Source organism: Choloepus didactylus, chromosome 3 (genome assembly GCF_015220235.1).
Source record: "Choloepus didactylus isolate mChoDid1 chromosome 3, mChoDid1.pri, whole genome shotgun sequence".
Lineage (NCBI taxonomy): Eukaryota > Metazoa > Chordata > Mammalia > Pilosa > Megalonychidae > Choloepus > Choloepus didactylus.
This window is the reverse complement of record NC_051309.1, coordinates 202,041,774-202,062,756: the sequence shown is the minus strand read 5'-3', so window position 1 is coordinate 202,062,756 and position 20,983 is coordinate 202,041,774. Positions and strand designations below refer to the sequence as shown.

The window sequence follows — 20,983 nt, the reverse complement described above, 5'->3', positions numbered from 1 at the left end:
TCCCTGGTAAAAGTGCATGTTACACAAACCCCTTCCCTTCTGCTTGGCAGAACGAAACTCAAGCTGACCTGCTCATTGCCCCAAGTGCGACAGGCAATAGTAGGTTTTAATAACTAAGGAGATAAGACACAGAGAAGAAATTATTATCTTTGAGATATATTGAGTTCCAGAGGGAGCAGTAAGATTAGAGTGTTCCCAGGCACTGTGCTAGATTTTGGAGTATGTATCTTCAGTTGTGCTTTACAATTAGAGGAAAACACTTTCCAATCATGTTATTTTGACATTTTATTCACAATGAACAATTGTGGAGAAGATTTTCAACTGTCGTCTCCCATTCTCAGCTCCCTGCGTTTGGAGGCTGAAAATCTAGACATTGCCCTCCGCACCTTTGTATGTGTTGTTTCTTCTTATCCCTACAACAAAGATGTGAGGTAGATACCACTCTCTTTGTTTTACATTTGAGGGCACCCAGGCTCAATATTTGGGCCCTAAAATTGGGTTCTTCACCACCACGATGCAGCCTCTTCATGCTGGTGACTCCAGCAAAGGGTGTCCATCACCATCCTGGGTTTTCTCTAAAATCCAGTCCACATACTCAGCAATTTTGGTATAGACGCCTGGTTTTTCCCTGCGGGCACAGCCTTCACCCCAACTGGTGATGCCCACAAGCTGCCAGATTTCATTGTGTTTACAAACTAGGGGACCGCCTGAATCTCCCTGTATCAGAGTCGGTGGGAAAATAAAATTATAAAAGGTTATGACAGATGTGATTTAATAAGTAATTGTCTTTAAAATTCTGTATACACACACTATGCACAATTTCTTAAAGTTCTTCAGGCATCCAACGTGTCTCATTAACTCTTAGAGGTAATGAAAATTATTTAATTCAATAGCATGGGGTTCCATTTTCTGTTTATTTCCTGTTCTATTCTGAGGTAAATGTAACAAAGAAATTTTGAGAACATCATCCTGGTGTCAAAGAAATCTAATGTTCTTATATTTTAGTACAATTTTAGTATGCGCAGTTGTCCTCCCTTACATGCAGCAGGTCCATGCACAGATCAAGACACCTATACATTCAATTTGTTAAAGGTTGCCATCAGATCTTTTGGCTCTGATTAAAAATAAAGGCTATAATGAAGCATGGTGTTGGGAAATATATTTTGAAGTAAATTTTCTCAGTGGCCTACTGTGTGTTTTTCATAATCTAATGCATTACCTTGCACGCATCTGTCCCCCCTTCTTTATAGCCAGCACAAATCATCCGTTTGGTTATTTCATACTTTGTATATTTTGTCTGGCATTCTTCATTTGGTACCAAAGGAATGTTTGCCTTTTGTAGAATATTTTGAATTGTACCTATGAAGTAAACATTATAGAACTTCAGAGGGAGGACATGCAAAAAATTTGGAAATGAGATACACACATACACACACATGTGCACACACAAACACACACTGAAAGCCCTGTATTGACATCTTTTGCAATGTTAGGACAATCTCAGCATCACAGGCTGACCAGAGAATTTGCTTGCAGAAATTCTCCCTCCTGTTTATTACGTACACCCCAGAAGCCTGGAAGTTCTTACCTTTCAGGTTTTAGTTCTATATCTTCAAATAATTTCAAAATTAATCATTTCTGAAAACAAAAACAAACACTCTGACAACAGAGTGGTATTATGTTCCTTAAGGAACAGTTTCTTTACAAATAATTTAGTTTCCACCAGTGTCCAGGTTCCCTTTGGATAGATGTTGGGAGCTTTCTGCTGTTTTTAGAACAGCTGCAGATCTTGCATGTGTTACTATATCTTATATTATTTCTAAGTATCTTAATAACTGTATTACAATATAATTGGTTTTCTTTGTAATCCTATGCATTTGTTAAATGCATTTGAAAACATTATTCAAGAAGTGGTTCATAGGCTTCACCAAAGTGTCAGAAGAGTACTTAAAATTAAAAAAAATAATAAAAAGATTAAAAACCTTCCATAAAGAGAGCCAGCATGCCTGCATATCTTCCTGGTCATTAATACCATGGGAAAGCAATGGGAACACAATTAATATTGAGGAAAAGTTGGGCTTGAGTGGGTTTGTCAGCCCTCTATGGGCACAGTCCCTTATGCAAAGTCAAGTCAATGATCTTTATTGTAAGTCCAGTTACTTAAAAGTTTAGCTTAAACATTTTTGCAGGCCCAAGCAAAAAAAAAAAGAAAAACCTTCTGAAGAATCACTGGGAATGAATAGATTGAAAAAACCATGAGTTTGGAAATAATTTCAGGCAGAGGCTTATTGAACTGATCTACTCCATACATTTTCACATATTTTCACTTGTTTTAGGAACATTTGAAAGGTCATACTGTACCATTTTCTTTTGTGTAGCCCCATCCAGTTATCCAACAGTTGGTATAAATTGTATTTATATCACCTTTGGAAGGGAGACATATTGGTTTTTGGGATTCTGAAAGGTAATTTTTAAATTAGAGTTTAGCTAGAGATAAAATTATGGATACTGACTTTAAAAATACATACGTTCTTTTTCCCATATTTTCTTCCTATAGAGTAGCATCAAAAATAACCCTCTTGGTGTATGGGAAAAAAAATGTACCTATTGCAAACTGTGGACTATAGTTAACAGTAATATTTTAATATTCTTTCATCAATAAGAACAAATGTACCACATCAATACTAGGAGTCAATAATAGAGGGATGAGGGTATGGGAGGATTTGGGTTTTCTTTTTTCTTTTTATTTCTTTTCTGGAGTAATGAAAATGTTCTAAAATTGATCATGGGGATGTTTGGACAACTATGTTGTGATGATACTGTGAGCCAGTGAATGTATACTTTGGATAATTTGTATGCTGTGTGAACATAAATCAATAAAATTGTATTGATATAAAAGAATAACCATTTTGCTTTCTGCTCTATTCTAAGGTCAATGATTCAAGAATATTTTTTTGCCATCAGTGTTCATTTGCAAAGGAGATGTTTGCAGTTAAAATTATCTAGGCTATGGCTCCGGCAGCAAGGAATTAAAAATGCCTACCTGACTGAAACAGGGGAAAAAGAAAGGTAACAAGCCAAATTGAGTCAAGAGGCTATCCTGGAGGTTTCTCTCATACAAGCTCCAGCTAGACATCCCAAATGGCCACAGTATGCCATGCCCTTACCAAAAGTAGTCCCCAAATACCTAGGTCCCTACCTGAGATTCTATAAAAGATTGACTCACTAAATTTTCTCTCTCAGAAACTTAAATCCACCAGAGTGTTCCTAGCCAGACAAGTCTTAAAACCCAGAAGCAACAGCCTCTTTAAGAACAACAATCAAATACAGCCCCCTTCCCCATACTGTCTACACCCCTTTTCAATATGAACAAGTTAGGGTGCTCACTGCTTAGACACCCCTGAAGATGGAGAAAGAGAATAAGTGAGAAGAAGGGGTAGCAACAAACAAGATAAGACTTAACAAAGGTCTATGTATACTGAAACTTTACATAACTATATATATAAATAATATATATTTATTTTAGATGCTGGGGTGTTGGAATAGCTGGAAGGAGGTAAATGACATGGTGGGACTGTAACCTATAATATTCTTTGAAATCTGCTCTATAGATACTCATTGAATTGTGCTTTGAAAGTCTTCACCTTACTGGTAATTTAAGTTTCATTTTGTGTCATTCAGTGTAAAGTTGTCTAATTTGACAACAAATGTAGATTATGAAAAATAAAGATTTAGGCACTGTCAAATAAAAAAAATTATCTAGGCTAAATTAAAAATAAAATTCAGCACCCAAATTTACTGTCAACAGCATTTTGAAGTTCTTGCTTCTTAAGTCTCATCATTCAGAGATGGTATACTTACTAATACAAGCAGAGTCTCTACAGTGTTCCCATCATTGTTTTAGGTACTTTAACTTAATAACTGACTTAATCATTATAAAAAAATCAATCGTGTAATTATCATAATCATTTTACAGATGAGGGAATTAGAGGCGCAAAGAGGTAAAGCAACTTGCCTGAGGTCACATAATAGTTAATTGACCCAGTGGAGATTCACTTCCTATGGAGCTTTCTTCTGTATCAGTCACATCTGGAAATTGATACCAGCTCCCGGTTGCCCTTCTACATTCCTAATGTTCCTAGGCAGTGGTGACTCTCCTTCTTTCGTCAATGCTTCCCATTGGGCAAAGACATTTCCTATGCCTGTTATTTCAATAATGTATGGGCAGTTGTATTTCTATCTGAAGGAATTAAGCAAAATTTCTTGCCCAGTAAGTAGAAGAGATTTTGCGTGCAGTCACTGGGTCTTAAGTTCCTGCCAATGCTCATCTTTCCCCCAACTCCACCAACTGAAAAGTAAAGACGGTTTTTCCAGATTCTGCCCTCATTTAAATTGATATGAAAATCTAAACCAATACAATTCAGTGATAGACCTTCCCCATCAATGTTCAACATACCAGTGTAATTCAAAGGTGCCTCAAGTTTTATTAAGGCAATATCATTACCACCTTCTGAGACTGTATATTGCTGGTGAATAATAATCTCTTTTATTCTTGAGAAAGCTGTTTCTTTAGTTATCTCTGACAGATTTAAAAGGCCACCATAAATGCGCCAAACATTCGGCCAGAGATACCTGAGAGAAAAAAATAAATACCTGTTTGAAACTGGAAAGATTGGCCTTCCATATTGTTTCTTTTTCCTTTCACTTTCTCTTTCAAAAGAGAACTGGGAAGGAAAAACCACATCCAACATTTTTCCTGCCTAATTTCTCTTCCTGGCAATTTGTCATCACCACCAGCTGCAGTACTGAATCTCTGAAGATTTGATTAAAAAACATTGACAGTTTTGGAGTAATGAAAATGTTCAACGATCGTGGTGATCAATGCACAACCATGAACAACTGATGGTACACCTTGAACGATTGTATGTTATGCAAATATATCTCAATAAAAATGCAACTAAACAAAACATTGACAGTTGTACACATTTGTAATTATTTCATGTTTACTGCAAGTAAACATGCAGGAATGCTGCAGTCCCATTCTGAGAGAAACTGTGGTTGGAAGAGGCCCTAGCATTTTATCACAGGGAAATTATACTCTGCTCACCATACCTGAAAGCAACTGCTTTCATTAAATTCAGAATTTCAATGAAATTCTTACACAAACTCCTCAAATAGGGCAGCATACGACGTTTCAGCATATTTAAAATGTATCCATCCACATTTTGTGAAAACTATGAGAATTTAAATTAACTCTTCACAATATGAATATATACAAAGCAAATTCAAAAAATATGATCCAAAGCAAAGTAAAGCCAAATTTATTGTAAATATTTGGAAAATTTTATCATCACTCTAAGAGAAAGAATGGAATTATCAGGTGTGAAGTGGCTTCCTTTCAAACAAATCATAGTGTTTCCTGTATATTATCTTTTATAAACTCATAACACTTTGAGCCTTCAAGAAAGAAAATTGTTGGTCCCCAATCAGATCTTGAGGTCTTTCCTTCTGGGTCAACCACCTTCCCCTTAGTGAGGCCATATGCGGCAGAATCACTGACCGGAGGGACCCCTGACGTGTGTCACCTGTGAAGGAGCCGGGTGCGGCTCAGCTCTGCCCAAATCCGGCACTGGCTGTGCTACATTTTGGTGGCAAAATCCTCAAATCCTGGGACACAGAGTCCTGAGCCCTGTCCTTTTTGGGCAGGGGAAGGAATGAACTTTACTAAAACAGAAATACACTGATTTGTTTTTATTTTGGGGAGTGATCAAATGCCTTTTATTTGGGAGCTATTAGCATCCCTTTTGCTTATTCATGAGCCGTATCCCTGTTTACATTTCCTATTGAATGTATCAAGAGCAACAGCTTCTATTTATGGAAAAATTTTTATGTTCCAGGTAAGTGTGTCATATAATCCTTCCATAATACTATGAATTAGGTACTGTTGTTATTCATATTTTACTGATAGAAAAATAAAGCCAAGAGAGATTTATACTTGCCCAAGGTCATACCTTTAGCAAGTGGCAGAGCTGTGACTCAAGCCCTGTTCTGTCTAACTACAAAGCCTGTTTTAAAACTTTAAAAGCATGTCATATGTACTAGTTGCCCAATAAAATAAAAACATTGTATCACATTATGTGCATAGAAAGATAAAGCCAAAAAAACTATCTCTTTGGGGGCATTTATTTTGATTTGATTTTGTGAATTTAAGATCAGAAAGCAAAATTTCTATGGGCCTAAAATATATGTCTTTTGTGACTTTGAAGAATACACTTGGGAAGCAGTTGTGAAGGGGTCAGTAGTTGGGACACTGTTGAATTCTTTAAAGCAGGAGTGAAATCCAGCCAGGGACCCTGGTCCCACACACAGGCCACAATCTATCTGGAAGGATCATCACTTACTGGTAGTTAAATGTTTTTAATATCATCCTGCTCTAAAATGCCTTTTACTACAAGAAAAATAACTCTCTACTAATAAGCTCAGATGATAATCAGGAGATTGAGTATAGATTCTTCCAAGCAAGAAAGCAAGATAAGACCCTATGTGAGACTCATCCAACACTTACCCATCAAAGCAATGGGCAGCAGTTAGGACCCACTGGCGTCCAATGATTGATCCTCCACACAGATGGCTCTGAGTGTGCAGTTTCACTTGCAGGCTGACCTGCCAAGGCCACTCTCCCCAAGAAGAGTCACTACCTCCAACAATGCGCGTGTCTGTCTTTGTTGAGCAAACTGAAAAGAAAATGTTGAAGCTAATGGTTGGAATTAAAAGTGAATCCAAGTCCTTTCCACCTAGGATAACAAGTTATGTAATTCCATTGTATAAGAAAGCTACAAAAACAACACTGGCATCCCTCTACAGTGCTATGAAGTAGGGTTAACTCACCAGAGCCTTCCTCAATTTTGCACAACCTCAAAGAATAGCCAGAGCTGCCTTGTGAACCATATGTAATCCTAGTTGGGGAGCCATCCAACGATAATTTTAAGGAACACTTACATCTGGATAAAATAAGCAGTGTAAGGGTTAAACTTTTAAAGAGGTGAAAAGTACATGAAATTGTCTTGCCAACTGCCTTTGAAAAATAAATTTCTGCTTACTTCTCTCCTTGACAGTCTTCTGGGAATAAAGAATAAGTAAAAAACTGACAGCGGATGACCTTTGTACAAATTTCTTGGCAAGCCTCAACTCCTTTAACCAAGGTCACATTCAATTCTTCTCCCTCAAAATCAACTCCAGGGTAAATTTTGGAATGGCAGGGTACTGTGCCAATTATAAACATAAAGATACAAAATGAGAAAAGTAATAAACCACGTTAACACAAGTCTCTGGTACATAAGGATTGTTTCATGACTTTACTTGTTAGATGGTCATAAATTTTTATCATATTTTATATTATGTTATTATTGAATCATATTACCAGGAAAAGTTCGTTTGCAGGTTAAAAGGCTATATCCAGATTCAGTGTTTTCCTGGGGAATAGGGGAAGTTGGAGTCCCACTTTTGGAAGTCTTAAGGAAACAAACATTTCTATTAAAGAGAGAGGGATGTGGGGAGAAAAAGAAAACTATATTAAATTTATTAGACAAACAAAACCACCTATCATCAAAAAAGCACGTCTGCAAATTCTATTCTAAGAAACTCTCTCCAAAGTAAGTCAGACTACAGAACACTAATACATTACAGAGATTAAATATAAATCAAGCCAACAACTCTCTCCAGAGAAAACTGTTAGGCATGGATTACCTGAAAGGAGGAGAATGGTAAAGTTTCTAACTGAAAATTAAAAAGAGAGAGAAAATCACAAATTCTGGGGATTTGTGCTGCCGATCCTATTATATAACAATAAGCCCTTATCTTAACTCCAGGTTGTGTATTATAAAAAGGGGTGGGTGTTGTGAGTGTGAAGAGGTCAAATCAGAATCTTGATCAGAATAAACAGGGTTCTAGTTTCTGAAACAGAATGAAATTGGAGCAAACAAGCTTAAAGGATATGCTGCCAGGGAGAGGTTTTTACGTGATACAAATACAACAGAGTAAGATCAGTAAGAAAGACATCAAGTCCTTTTATTCCCCAATGAATGTTGTTGCACCGATTCAATGGTATGTTTGGTTTAAGGAAGAAAGGTAGGTAGAAAAGTTGACTAATTTCTTAGTACCTGTCTAAACTGTAGGTTCAAGTCTTTTTGGGGAAAGGAGCAAAACCTTTAAAATTTAAGCTGTAAAGTTAAAGTGATGAAATAGCAGCAAATATTATACATTCACACTCACCTTTGTGATTCTATGTTCCATGTATTCCTATAGAAGGTAAAAAAGAGACAGTTGGGATGATAGGTGCAAATTGTTCGACATACGTGAGAGTCTGGAGTGATCACTCTGGCAACATTCGTATCTGAAAATGCACGATGTTGGAAAATGTCCATGTGGCAACCTGTGAACTCACAGAGGGAAGATGTAGCTCAGTCAAAGACATGTTGCTCAGTGTGCTTGTAAGTTGTCATCACAGCTAAGGAAAAATATTGTTGCTTGTTATTCATAGCACTAAATATCCTAATGAAAATGAAAAAATATATGTTAAAATATCCCCAAACTTGTTGTTTGCCATTTGGAAGAAGGCAAGATTGGTCTACTGTTGCAGAAGGATAATTTCCTCTATCAGAGAAATAAAATAGCCCAACCTATGCTCCTAGCCCCAACTTCCATCAATGGAAAATATTTAAGTTATCTCAGCATCTGTTCATATTTTCTTTATATTACCCTGAAGCTGAACACCATGCCTTAGGGACATGAGACTTTTTGAGCTATAGTTTTCTGAATATAATGAAAAAAAAATTAACAAAGGGAGATAAACAAATATATCAGGTAACTAACAAAAATGTTATTTGCATATGGAGATGGGAAAAGGAGAAAATCCATTTTCATTATTCTTATATAATCATATTTTTAAATTTCATTTGTATTTGTGTTCATATTATTTACTCAAAAGCCCCATTCTCAGATAAGTATTATTAGTTGATCTGTCTGGCAGAGGCCAGGAAATGCCAATTGCAAGTTTTGTCTTGACCTGACTCAGAGTTTCCCCAATACTAATAACCTTTTCCTTTAGAGTTTTTGGCAAATAAATAAATAAATAAAATCTGTGGCAATTGACACTACAGCTGCCTTGAGGCAGGAATAACCGCTAGGTCAAACAACAAGCTAATGAAAAAGCTTAAAAGGAAAACCTGGGGAATGAGATGCCTATAGGGAGGTTTGAAAAGCTCTAACATATTCCTAGGATCTTAGAGGACCTCACACACACATAAGGCTGGGCCATGTGCATTGCCAGGACCTAATAAAGACCTCCAAAGGCCCTCTGTGCTCTCCTTGGACTGACCTGAGCTCTGTGTAAGTAGGAAGTGAAGTCTAAGGCAATTGTAAACTGCCTGCCAAAGTATTCCATGCATGTCTCACACAGAGCCCCTACAAGAGCTAGGAGACTTATTGGTTCCAGGCATCTAAAGAAATCTCTGTCCAATAATTATCTGATAACTAAGTGAACCCAGAAGAGCCATTAGAGGCTATAAACAACAAAAGATATATACTTTAGAGAATTAGTTCATGAAAGTCACTAAAAAAACAAACAGCAACTATTGCAATAAGCAGAAACAATAAAAAATTCTTGGGAGGAAAGGTAACCTGATTTTCAGAGTTGCCATATCATAATATTCCAGATGTCTAGTTTACAAAAAGAACTTACAAGGCATGCAAAGAAACCAGAAAGTATGGCCCATACAAAAGAGAAAAAGAAATCAATAGAAATTGTGTCTGAGAAAGGAATTTTCTAGACCAAGACTTTAGTTATTTTTTAAATGCTCAATGACCTAAAGAAAAGTATGAGAATGCTCTTACCAAATTGACAAATAAATAAATATAAATTATTATAAGAAAAGACCAAATTGAAATTCCAGTGTTGAAAAGTTCAATAACTGAAATGAAAAATTCACTTGAGGGACTCAACAGCAAACTTGAGCTGACAGAAGAAAGAAGATAGATCAATTAAAATTATTCAGTCTGAGGAATAGAAGGAATAAAATTATAAAGGAACATGAACAGAGCCTCAGAGGCATGAAAGACACCATCAAGTATTTCAACACACACATAATGGAATTCACAGAAGGAGAAGGGGGTGAGGAAGAGGGAGAAGGAACATTTAAAGAAATAATGGCTGAAACATCCCAAATTTATGAAAATCATTAATCTGCACTTTCAAGAAGCTCAACAAACTCACATAGGATAAACTCAGAGAGATCCACACCCAGACACATCATAATAAACTATTGAAAGACCAAGAGGGTATCTTGAAGTAGCAAGAGAGAAGTGAATCATCACATGCAAAGGAGCCCCAATAAGAATAGCAGCTGATTTTCGTGAGAAACCACAGAGGCCAGAATCAGTTTCAAAATACTGAAGGAAAAAAATCAAACAAGAATTCTATATCTAGCAAAACTGTGCTTCATAAATGAAGGGGAAATTAAGACATTCCTAGGGAAACAAAATCTGAGAAAAATTCATCACTTGTACAACTGACCTATAAGAAAGGTTAAAGGGAGTTCTAAATGAATGGAAAATCTCCCAACCCCAAGATCCAAGTAAGGTAATATAGTTCCAGGTTCTGGGAATTAGAACTTGGACATCTTTATTTATTCTGCCCACTACAATCACATAGTGAATAGTAGCCATACACTTACCTAATTCTGAACGCGCACAGGGCTTCAGTGAGAATCCAGATACCACATTGTCCAGCGTCTTTATACTGGTGGGTGTTCCTCCCAGGCTGTGCTTTAATAGGCATTTGTTCCTGAATGTGAAAAAAAATGCAGTTCTTTACTTCCTAAACTTTGAGTCATGTGCAACAGTCTACCTAATATCTCATGTTGAAATTATCAATGGGCAGTAGGAAATAAACGAGGCAATAATAAATCTGATCTTTATAATGCTGGGGGTTTGCATTATTAAACAAATGAGCATTCCTTCTGCAGAGGGAAAATTAGAGTGGGAATTGTGTGGGAGGCATTATTCTACAACACTATATTTTGATAACTCAAAGCACCGCCTTGCACAAGCAGTCTACTATGGACAAAATGGGATGTATTCTCTTCGGGAAAAATAACACCAAAGCTGAGTAAGTCATAATAATAGGGAGAGGGGCTATGTCTAAAAACCCTGTTTGGTTTTCAGCTAGAGGGAAAAAAAGAGGTTATGAAGAGTACAGTTAAAGCCTAAAAGAACCAACAGAAAGAACAAACACTGTGAATCTTACTCACCGGGACTCTGTATTGTGAAACATTGGCGTGGCATATGTGAAAAACTGGCAGTGAATGCTATTGGTGCACCTTTTTTGGCATTCTTCAACACTTTTAACATTAGATACATTAAAATTGACTCCTCTCATATCAATTCCTTTATAAATTTCTTGTTGGCAAGCTGCACAAATAAAACACATAGGGCAAATTCTGTCAGTTTCCCTTATAAGGGCAGATTATGAACCAGTTAGTTGTCCATTAAGGTAGGCTATTTTTGAAGGAAAATATTCCATTTTTTGGCAAATGCCCTATTATTTAGGGGCTTTAAGAAACTTTTTTACTTCCCTAAATTATCAAACGTTGCTTGAAATTAGCATACTCCAACCTGTTTTCCCCCCTACAGCACTAACATTGACATCTTTCACTGAGTAAAGGAACATCTCTTTCCATGGACTTTTCAGGGCTTTTCAACTATTCCTTTCTGATTGCAGAATTGCACCTGTCTTTCCTATTATTGGTATCTATTTATCAGATCATTATCATAAACTGTGGACAGTTCTTGTATATGCATGATGAAACCATTTCCATTACCTTTAAAATTCGGTTAAATTCTATTTAAGCACTCTTGTTGTAATTTATGTTATGTACAAAAGAATGTAGATAATATTTTTAACAGACAGCAAACCAAATTTATGAGTTAGACTCTTATTTTTCATTTTTAAAGACTCAAATTTGTTACTTTGACTCTTGGTTAGGGAGAGCAGCAAAACAGTATAAATTATAATCTATTGTATTTAATTTCCCTCTTCTAAGAGTTAGGGTTGAAGATATCATAAAACTAAGTTTAACAATTTCCATTTGACTTGTAGTACACAAATTTGATTTTATCGAACAGGAAAAGTATTCCCACCCACGTAAACTATACCCATTATATTTGCTAAGTTGGGCCCCCCATGTTTATAACTAAGGCATTGCCTCCTTTTATTATATAATTTACAGGCTCTAAGTCTCTAAGTGTGTGTGTGTGTGTGTGTGTGTGTGTGTGTGTTGAGGGAGGTGATATTTATGGAGGAGAAAATTGTGATTTAAATTTGAGAACATATGAAATTTGAACCTACAAAATTAGCTTTTTTAAAGTAAAGATAAAATAGCAAAGATGCACAGTCACAGCAGGGTTATTTTAAGATTCTGCCAATCCATCAGTTGAGAAAATTTTCAGCACTTTTTTACTTTTAGATCAGCCCAGCCATGATAGTGAAATAGTTCGTATGCATTAAACCCCTTAGGGTAGAAAATCAAAAGCAGAGAGTTGGAAACTATTTCCCAGATGCATTAGTAACAGGTGTCAGAAACAAAGTTGCCTGGCATCTTCGTTTTCATGTTTCTTCCAAGAAGCATTCTTTTCAAGATACAGAGCCCAATCCTTCAATTTGGCCTAATAATATACAACAGGGTTTCTTAACCTCAGCACTATTGACACTTCTGGCCAGAGAATTCTTTGTAGTGAGGGGCCTTCTATGCATTGTAGGATGCTCAGCAACACCTCTGGCTTCTACCCACTAGATGCCAGTAATATCCCACCAGTTGTGATGACCAAAATTGTCACCAGATATTGTCAAATATCACCCCTGATTGAGAACAACTGGGAACCACTAGTGTACAAATTACTCCAAGTGAAAGAGGGAGATAGGTGTCCCCTGTGTTCTCTTTGTTTTGATGCACATTCACTTTCTGCAAGTCTTAGACTGTTGTGCTAACTTCATAAATAATAGAGGCTCATTAAGCACATGTTGACTGATAAAAGACAAGAGGATGGGCAAGATGGTCAAAATGTATACCTGTTATGCCCAGAATACTGTTCCCTTTAGGGTGCTCCCTTCCAAAAGTCCATGACAATGCAGAGTTTGAGCAGAAACTGTTCTAAGATAGATGCATTGTTATTTGAAATACAGCTAAGAAATCTACAACTTACCACTTATTTGATGGCCACATTGCTTTAAGGAATGTCCAGAAATGGCATTTGCCTTTGGCATTCTTGGCAGGGTTCCTGTAATACTGTCTTTCAAGAAGCAACCAAACCTGTTTCAAAGGTAGCTTCACTTAGAAAGTAGAATAATATACATTGAGGAAATGTCTATAATTTCTGTACGCTAATAAATCAAGTCAGGAATAAGTAAAAAAAATTACAGTTTCCATAACAGTTGGTGGGAAGTACATTCTTAGAGGCAATTTCATAATAGCTAGTGGTCTCTATAATACTTAACTTTTGCATTATTTTGCTTTACAGTCACATTTTTAAGTACATAAAATTGATCGGATTAAACAGTTAATGATTATTACCATCCTCCCAAACTTTCCAGGAATTCCGTTCCCACCTGGTGATTGTTTTGCAAATACCTTCATTTACTTCAGACATTAAATCAGTCAGGAGAGTTGAGTCCGTATATTGTACACATCTTCCGTATTAACTCCTTGTGGGCTGCACCTAACAGAAGACTTCTTTCTGTCTTTAATGTCAACCTTATGTTAATTTCATTATTCATGAGGATTCAAGAACCTAACTCAGTTTTTAACCTCATGCCTTTGAGGCATAGGTTGGGTTTTCTGCACAAGTTTAACATGTAGGATCAGGGGATGATTATATAATTCCTAGTTCTTAAACTCAGAGTGCAGAGAAAAGAGTTGTGGATATGGAAATGAGAACAACAAGGAAAGTTCATTTGGGGTATTGATCATGATTAAAGAAAATTAAGATGAAACTATGACTCTACTTAGGTATCTTCTTGACCTAACAAGATTTTTAATTACCAACTGTTTTTCTACTTTCCCAAACGACCAACTAATACATAGACATTTACAATGAAACACACAATACACATACCTCCATTCCTACCATAGGGGCTCAAACTGGCCCAGAATAGGCCCCCATTCAGACCTGCCCTCTCCCAATGTCTCAAGTTCTGTATCTTACTTACATTCTCAACAAAACGTATGGCTTAATGTTATGTCTTCTTAGGACTGCACTATCTGTAAATGTGGTGATGGGTGAGACAATAAGTATGTTTCCTCATTTGGGTGAAATATTCATCTGTTATTAGACTTTTCTTGAGACAATCTCTTAACCTAATGATTTTCAAGCATTTTCCTTGAAGTCTTGGATAGCAAATGGCTAGCTCCTATGACTTTAAGTGATTGCAGTGATTGCATAGAATGCAAATTAATGGGCCCCAGAGACTTTGGTTGAGTAAGTCTGGGCTGGGGCTTAGAATTCTGCATTTGAAAGAACCACTCCTGGCAATTCTGGCGAGGCTGGTCCTTCGACCCAGTTTGATTAACATAACCCTAGAATTCGCCATGCCTTTTTGCACATGGCTGATTCCATTTTGAAAAACAACTGGCTTCTCCTGTGATTAAATAGCAACTTTTACCTTTTCTCAGCATCATTAGTTGAACTTGCAGGAAGGAAACTGAAGAGCAAACACGTCGGGTGGAATGTGCACAACATCTGGCAGTGCTGGGCACTCGGGCTGTACATGGAGGTGACGTCCCCGCCTCGGAAGAACGTGTTTTTATATAGCTGAGTCATGCATTCTGTGGTATAATCATTAAAAAACAAAAACAAAAAAACAAAAAAAAACATTAATCTGAAACGGATGCAAGCAATGATTTTAATAGAAATTTATCAGCATTCTGAACCTTCTTTTTCCTCTGAATTCCCTAAGGTCTTTACAACCTGACTATAGAGACAAATGAAATTAAGATATTAAGGCAATAACTTAAACAATGTATGTTATTTAAAGTTATTTTCTGTGTACTTCTCTCTGAAAAACTTGATTTTTACTATATTATACAATAATTTGTACAAAAACATCCCCCAAGAAAATACAATACTAGCTTGATTTCTCCCTAGCACCTAATATGCTATAAGACCTATGCCTTAAAAATAATGATATATGAGTTTTCATTCTGAACATACCCACAGGATTCTGTAAGGGAAGCTAGAGGCAGGCTTTTTTTTTTTTATCTGTGTCAGACTTTATTTGAGGGGGAGAAGAGTTAAGTAACTTGAGTCTCAGTAGGGTAGACACCTGCCCAGCAACACACAGCTAATGAATGCACTGGGGCATGAACCCAGTTCTTAATCCCAAACTCCTTCCTTTTTCTATTGTGCAATGTTAAATGTTTATCTTCAGTCTCAGTTAAATTTAAGCAAGTAATGTTTATTGGGTATTTATTACTTTGGAGATGAGTGCAGAGGAGGCTATATATGTTTGGTTTTTACATGCTCACTTATTACATAGTATAAGCAAATACAAGAAAATAAGCTTTGAACTCTTTGCTGTTTGGAATTAGCCACAGCTCTAAAGTGCCCTCATCCCACATATTATTAGAGAATTAAGTGTTATGTTTACTCTCTTCAATATACGAATCTGGGTTTGGCTTGAAAGACCCATCTAAAAGTCTGCTAATAAGCTTTCCAGTTCAGGTAGCACATTCAATTTTGTCAATGAACAGACTATTAACTACTTCATACTCCAATGATAACACCATCCATTCCCCAGGCCAGTAGTCACTGTCTGATTTGTATAATAACTATTGTTATATTGCCTTCCAGGGAACGAGCAGCTTAGACAACATGTATTTCATTAAGCACAGCAGATTAAAGTTTTCTCTGTATAATCCCACCAGTCTCAGCATTCTGGCCCTAAACCCCGCTGTGACTCACAAACACAGCAAGATCATTCACCTTCCTCTCAGAGGTGTGGCTAAGACAACCACCCCTTGGGTAAGGTTTATATCTGGAAAGAGCCCAGATCTCTTCAGAAGGACTCCTTTAGGAATACAAGTTCCCAAATGCACATGCCTAGATTTTATATGCACACAAATCATTTAGTGCAAAGAAGCTTGTTTTTTTTACACAATTGGTGTTTTTGACTGCTTCATAATTATCAAGCACTCTGTGCTCCCATCCCAGGGCGTGCATGAATGTAGAAACAATTGCAGGTGCTAGCCGAGGGGTTCCCATTCTGCAGTCGAGCCTTCGTGGGCTGCCACATGACTCAGCACTCAGGGACACTGGGGGTGACTGGAAGAAAATTCTAATAGGTGTTCTTGTTTATCCTCATAAATCGGTGATGTTTGTGTTGTACTTCAGAGTATACTTTAGAGTGTATGTAAAAGCACTGTTACAGAATTATCCTGATCATGGCTTTCACAGCTTTCACGCTGGCCAAATCATGAATTTGGGAGGCTCTTCTGTCCTGTTAAAAAATTACATGATCAATAATAAGAAGAAAGTCACTGTTGTTTTCTTAATGGGCTAAGGATATAAAAAAAGATAATTTACAAAAGAAATACAAATGACTATATATGGAAAATGGTGTTAAAACATCTAGATGCCATTTTACCTACCAGATAAACCAAAAACAAATAAACAAACAAACAAGCCTGTAAATAACCAGTGTTGATGTACTGATTTTGGTTGCCAGTGATATGAAACTTAGCTCAAAGTGGCTTAAATACTAATGAGATCTATTGGTTCAGATGTCAAAAAACCTGTGGTGCATCTGGCTTCAGGAGTCAATGGCTGTCGTGCTCAACCAGTCCCATCAGGTCACAATTGGTCTCCATCTTCTTGCTCTGCTCCCTGGTGTCGCTTTGTCTCAAGCTCTGCATAGTAGCAAGATAGCGCCAACAGCTCAAGCCTCTGCACTCTGTCTTAGTTCAAGTCCAATTGGGAAAACAGAATATCATTTCTAGAAGCCTAAACAAATGTCTCAATGTAAAGCTTTGGCTCTGATTCGGCCACCATGGCCAGTGGGATGTGTGTGCTACCTGGTTCAACCTGGCTGGTTCCCAAGCCCTGGGGTCAGCAGCAAATGCAGCATCACCAGAATGACTGGGACCCAGACTGGGGGACCAGTGCAGTTTCCCCAGAAGTAAATTAGGATACTCTTTCCCGAAGGGTGAATGTACGATGACCACTGTTTTAGTTTCCCAGCAGCTAAAACAAAACCATGCAGTGGGTTGCCTTAAAAAACGGGAATTTATTGGCTTATGGTCTTGAGGATAAAAGAAGTTCAAAATTAAGGCATCATCAAGGTGATGCTTTCTCCCAGAAGACTGAGACATTTTGGGGCTGGCTGCTGGTGGACCTTGGCCCTTGGATTTTCCGTTACATGGCCATGCACATGGCGGCCTCTCCTGGCCAGGTTCTGTTGACTTTCGGCTTCTGGCTGCTCCCCTGCTTTCTCTCTCTCTCTCTGTGGCCTCCCCTATAAGACCTTCAGTAATAGGATTAAGACCGATCCTAATTCAGCAGAGCCACACCTTAACTGAAGTAACCTCATAAAAAGGTCCTATTATAAGGGTTCATACCCAAAGGAATGGATTAAGTGTATGAACGTTTTTTTCCATGCTGCATAACTCCAAACCACCAAAACCACAAAGCAGCAGATGCCTCCTAAAGTTGGACGGTGTGGATATGCAACTGGAAAAATTCAACTTTAGAATAACCTTTCTAGAAGATAATTTCATCCATACCTGTCATGAAACCTTCAAAACTATTTACACCTTTGTATCTAATATTTTTATTTCCCAAAATTTATTCTAGAGAAATAAATGAATATATGTCTAAGAATGTACATGCAGAAATTTCATGAACAGAGAAAAATACTAAGCACTCCAGAAGTGATAATATATTTATGTGCATGAAAGGATAGCCATAAATGGGACACATAGGAATGAAGGGCATCTGTATTTAATATCATCATTGTAAACTGTGTAATAGGCATGTGTAGAAAGATACCTGAAAGACTAAACAAAGGATTTTTAACAATGGCTATTTCCGTATATATAGTTTCTCATTTCCTGCTTATATGTATTTTCTAATTTTCCCAGCATGATCACTTTTTTTTGTTTGGTTTTGTTTTTATTTTTAGTTTGTTTTTGAGTTTTTTTGAGGGTATTTTTTACCAAAAGAATAAAATTGAAGTGGCCCTTGTCTATTCCTTTTCAGCGTTCAATAGATTTGTACATTGTGATGACTATGATTCAAAACAGCAATTTGGAGTGAAGGGACAGATGGAGGGGCATTGTTGATTTAGGAATAAAAGCTTCAAAATGCTTCTTTCTGAAGAACTTATCTCTTTACAAATGCAAACTTTACCAGGAGGTGTTTATCGTGGCCTTACACCTGAGAGGTAACTAAGTAGTCACTGCACCTGGGGCCATATTATGTCAACATGGACACAGAATTCTCCCATCGTGGTTGTACGGAGAAAACTCTGCTCTGCAGTGAGTAAGGAAAAGCAGTGTGTAGGATCATCCTTATTCTCTGAAAAGGAATGGAATGGATAAAGACAGAAATAAACCAAAACCTGGTGTTGAGATATATTCAACCAGAATTTTTCAAAATGGATGGTTTACTAAGTAAAATTTAAATCAAGAACTTTCATTTCTGAACTGGTTCCCTAGTGCCCTAAAAGAGTGAAAGTATATGCTGTGTACCCACCATGCTACTTGGGTAGAACTCGGACACTGTAAAATGCCTAGCACTCTTGAATATTCAAGTATAGATTTTTTTTTTTTTTTAAAGAATGTTGATTAAAAAACAAAACAAAACGGAAGACTAAGTGTATGGAGATCTTCTTTGCAGAGTTATTTTCAGACAATAGTTTCTGGTAACACACACACCCTATGACATTCTGTACTTCTGGTGTTCCCCCAGCCCCGGTGTGTGATATGTGTCTAAGGCAATACATCTGGGAAGTGGTGCTTGCCTCCAAACATTAACACAATACGTGTCTTGACTTATCCAGGGCTGCCTACTTCCCTGAAGCTGTGTGTTCAGTAGCTTTATCTAAGCACGGCATGTCTTGCTTAACTACTCCTCTCATGCTCTGTCAACAATTTACTTACCACAGGACACCGTAGCAAATAAGCAAAGGAAATAAGCTGCTTGCGAGAATGAAATCATCCTAAAAAGGAAAACAACACTTGCATAACTCTGCTGGTTGTGGACCATAGTTAAGTTGAATCTTAATTTAAGGTGCTATAGATTTTGTTACAAATGTCTGAATTGGAAATCTGAGCACACAATCACCAATATGGAGAGCAAGGGTTTTCTGTATATTTTGTGTGTAGGAACTTGGAAAATGTAGAATGCTTCCCAAGATACAAATGGAAAACTCTGGATAACTATTGCACTTCTTGCTAATTTGCAGCATGTTGTTAATTATTTTGGAAAGGGAATTGGGTGGAGAGAAAATAAATAGTTGACTTTAGCAAAAATAAAATTACTGTAAATAATAGCAATAATATAGGCCAGAGTCCCTAAGTAAAGAAAAGCTCTGAGAATATTCAAGCCCATTTCTAATTTTAATATCTGTCAAATATTCTGTTTTAAAATATCTTACACCTAAGTATTTCCATATATAACAACACAAGTTCCTCCTACTTCCTAAATTCTCAGAAAATTAGAACAAAAACTAACAGCATCTTCATATATTAAAAGTTGTAGTTAAAATCACCACTTTATTTGGAAGCAATCAGAATAATAGAATTTCTCTACCTGAAAGCACAATTGCTTCCGTGGTTCTGGAGGTGAGGGTTCTTCTTGCCACTTAAAAATGGACTGTCTTCAAGCTTTCCTAATAGGGCCCTGCAGGCAATATTTGCTTGGCTCCAATATTGACATTAGTTTTCTGCCAACAGTTTCAGTGTTTTGTCCTATCAACATTTTCCATGGCCCCCATTCCGTGTTCAGCAATCTTTTTAACAGATTAACTATTTCCTGTTAGGGCCTCACAATTCATGCACAGGTTTCCTTTCTTAGGAATATTCACTACCTCCCCAGTTATTTGAGGTTGGGCAGCTTAGATTTCATCTATTTGGAGTTTTTCCATTACAATTGCCTGGAGGCACAACTGAATAAAAGGTGAGTATGAACAGCTCATCCTGGAAGGGAATGGTATTATATGCCATCTATGTCTTCCTGTACTCTAGTCAGAGAATAACATAACACTGAAATTTTACATTTGGAAAGGACTTAGGTCCTCCTCCCATGCAATTCAGGAAATATGCTGTATCAGGGATCAGCAAACCACAGCCCGTGGACTAACTGTGGCCCAGCTCTTGTTTCTGTAAATAAAGTTTAATTGGAACACAGTTATGCACAATTCATAATTGTCTGTGGTCACTTTCAGCCTACAAACACAGAGTTAAGTGGTTGCAACAGAGACTGTACTATCTGAAAAACCTAAAATATTTACTCTCGGCTTCTTTACCGAAAATGTTGGCTGAAACCTGCACTATGTTACTCTCAGAATGGCATTTATCCTTCCCTGTCAGGAGGCTTCACTGGGGAGAAATCACTGGTTTTTCAAGAGCCCACTCCTGCTTAAGGAGCTCTAATTCTTTTCTTTCCTTCTTCTTTTGTTTTAAAGAGGTCTCCCTGTATACTGAAATACACCACTTTGCCACTACTATCATTTAGTCCTAGATGCACCTACTAGAAACACACAAAATAATTTATGTGCCTTTCTGTGCTTCTTTAAATATTTAGTGACCATAATCACTTGCCTACTAAATCTCCTCTGTTTTCTAACCTTTCTTAAAATTTGGTAGATCATTCTGGGAAGTGAATTAAATTCAAGGGGAGCTTACTCTTAAATATTTCATGTATACTACTGCAACAC

General features: G+C 37.1%; 1 protein-coding gene across 1 annotated transcript; it reads right to left on the bottom strand.

Annotated features, from left to right (window-relative positions):
• Nucleotides 1-267: 267 nt before the first annotated feature.
• KLKB1 (kallikrein B1) lies at nt 268-19,930 on the bottom strand. The gene is made up of 15 exons (XM_037831192.1): nt 19,858-19,930; nt 19,206-19,264; nt 14,714-14,876; nt 13,258-13,364; nt 11,307-11,466; nt 10,731-10,840; nt 8,272-8,431; nt 7,421-7,530; nt 7,101-7,263; nt 6,889-7,001; nt 6,566-6,734; nt 4,457-4,632; nt 2,362-2,457; nt 1,220-1,359; nt 268-717 (listed from the first exon to the last, which is right to left on the bottom strand). Exons 2-15 carry the CDS (start codon nt 19,261-19,263, stop codon nt 526-528), a joined length of 1,917 nt encoding a protein of 638 aa, XP_037687120.1. The 5' UTR covers nt 19,264; nt 19,858-19,930; the 3' UTR covers nt 268-525.
• Between the last annotated feature and the right edge of the window lie 1,053 nt (nt 19,931-20,983).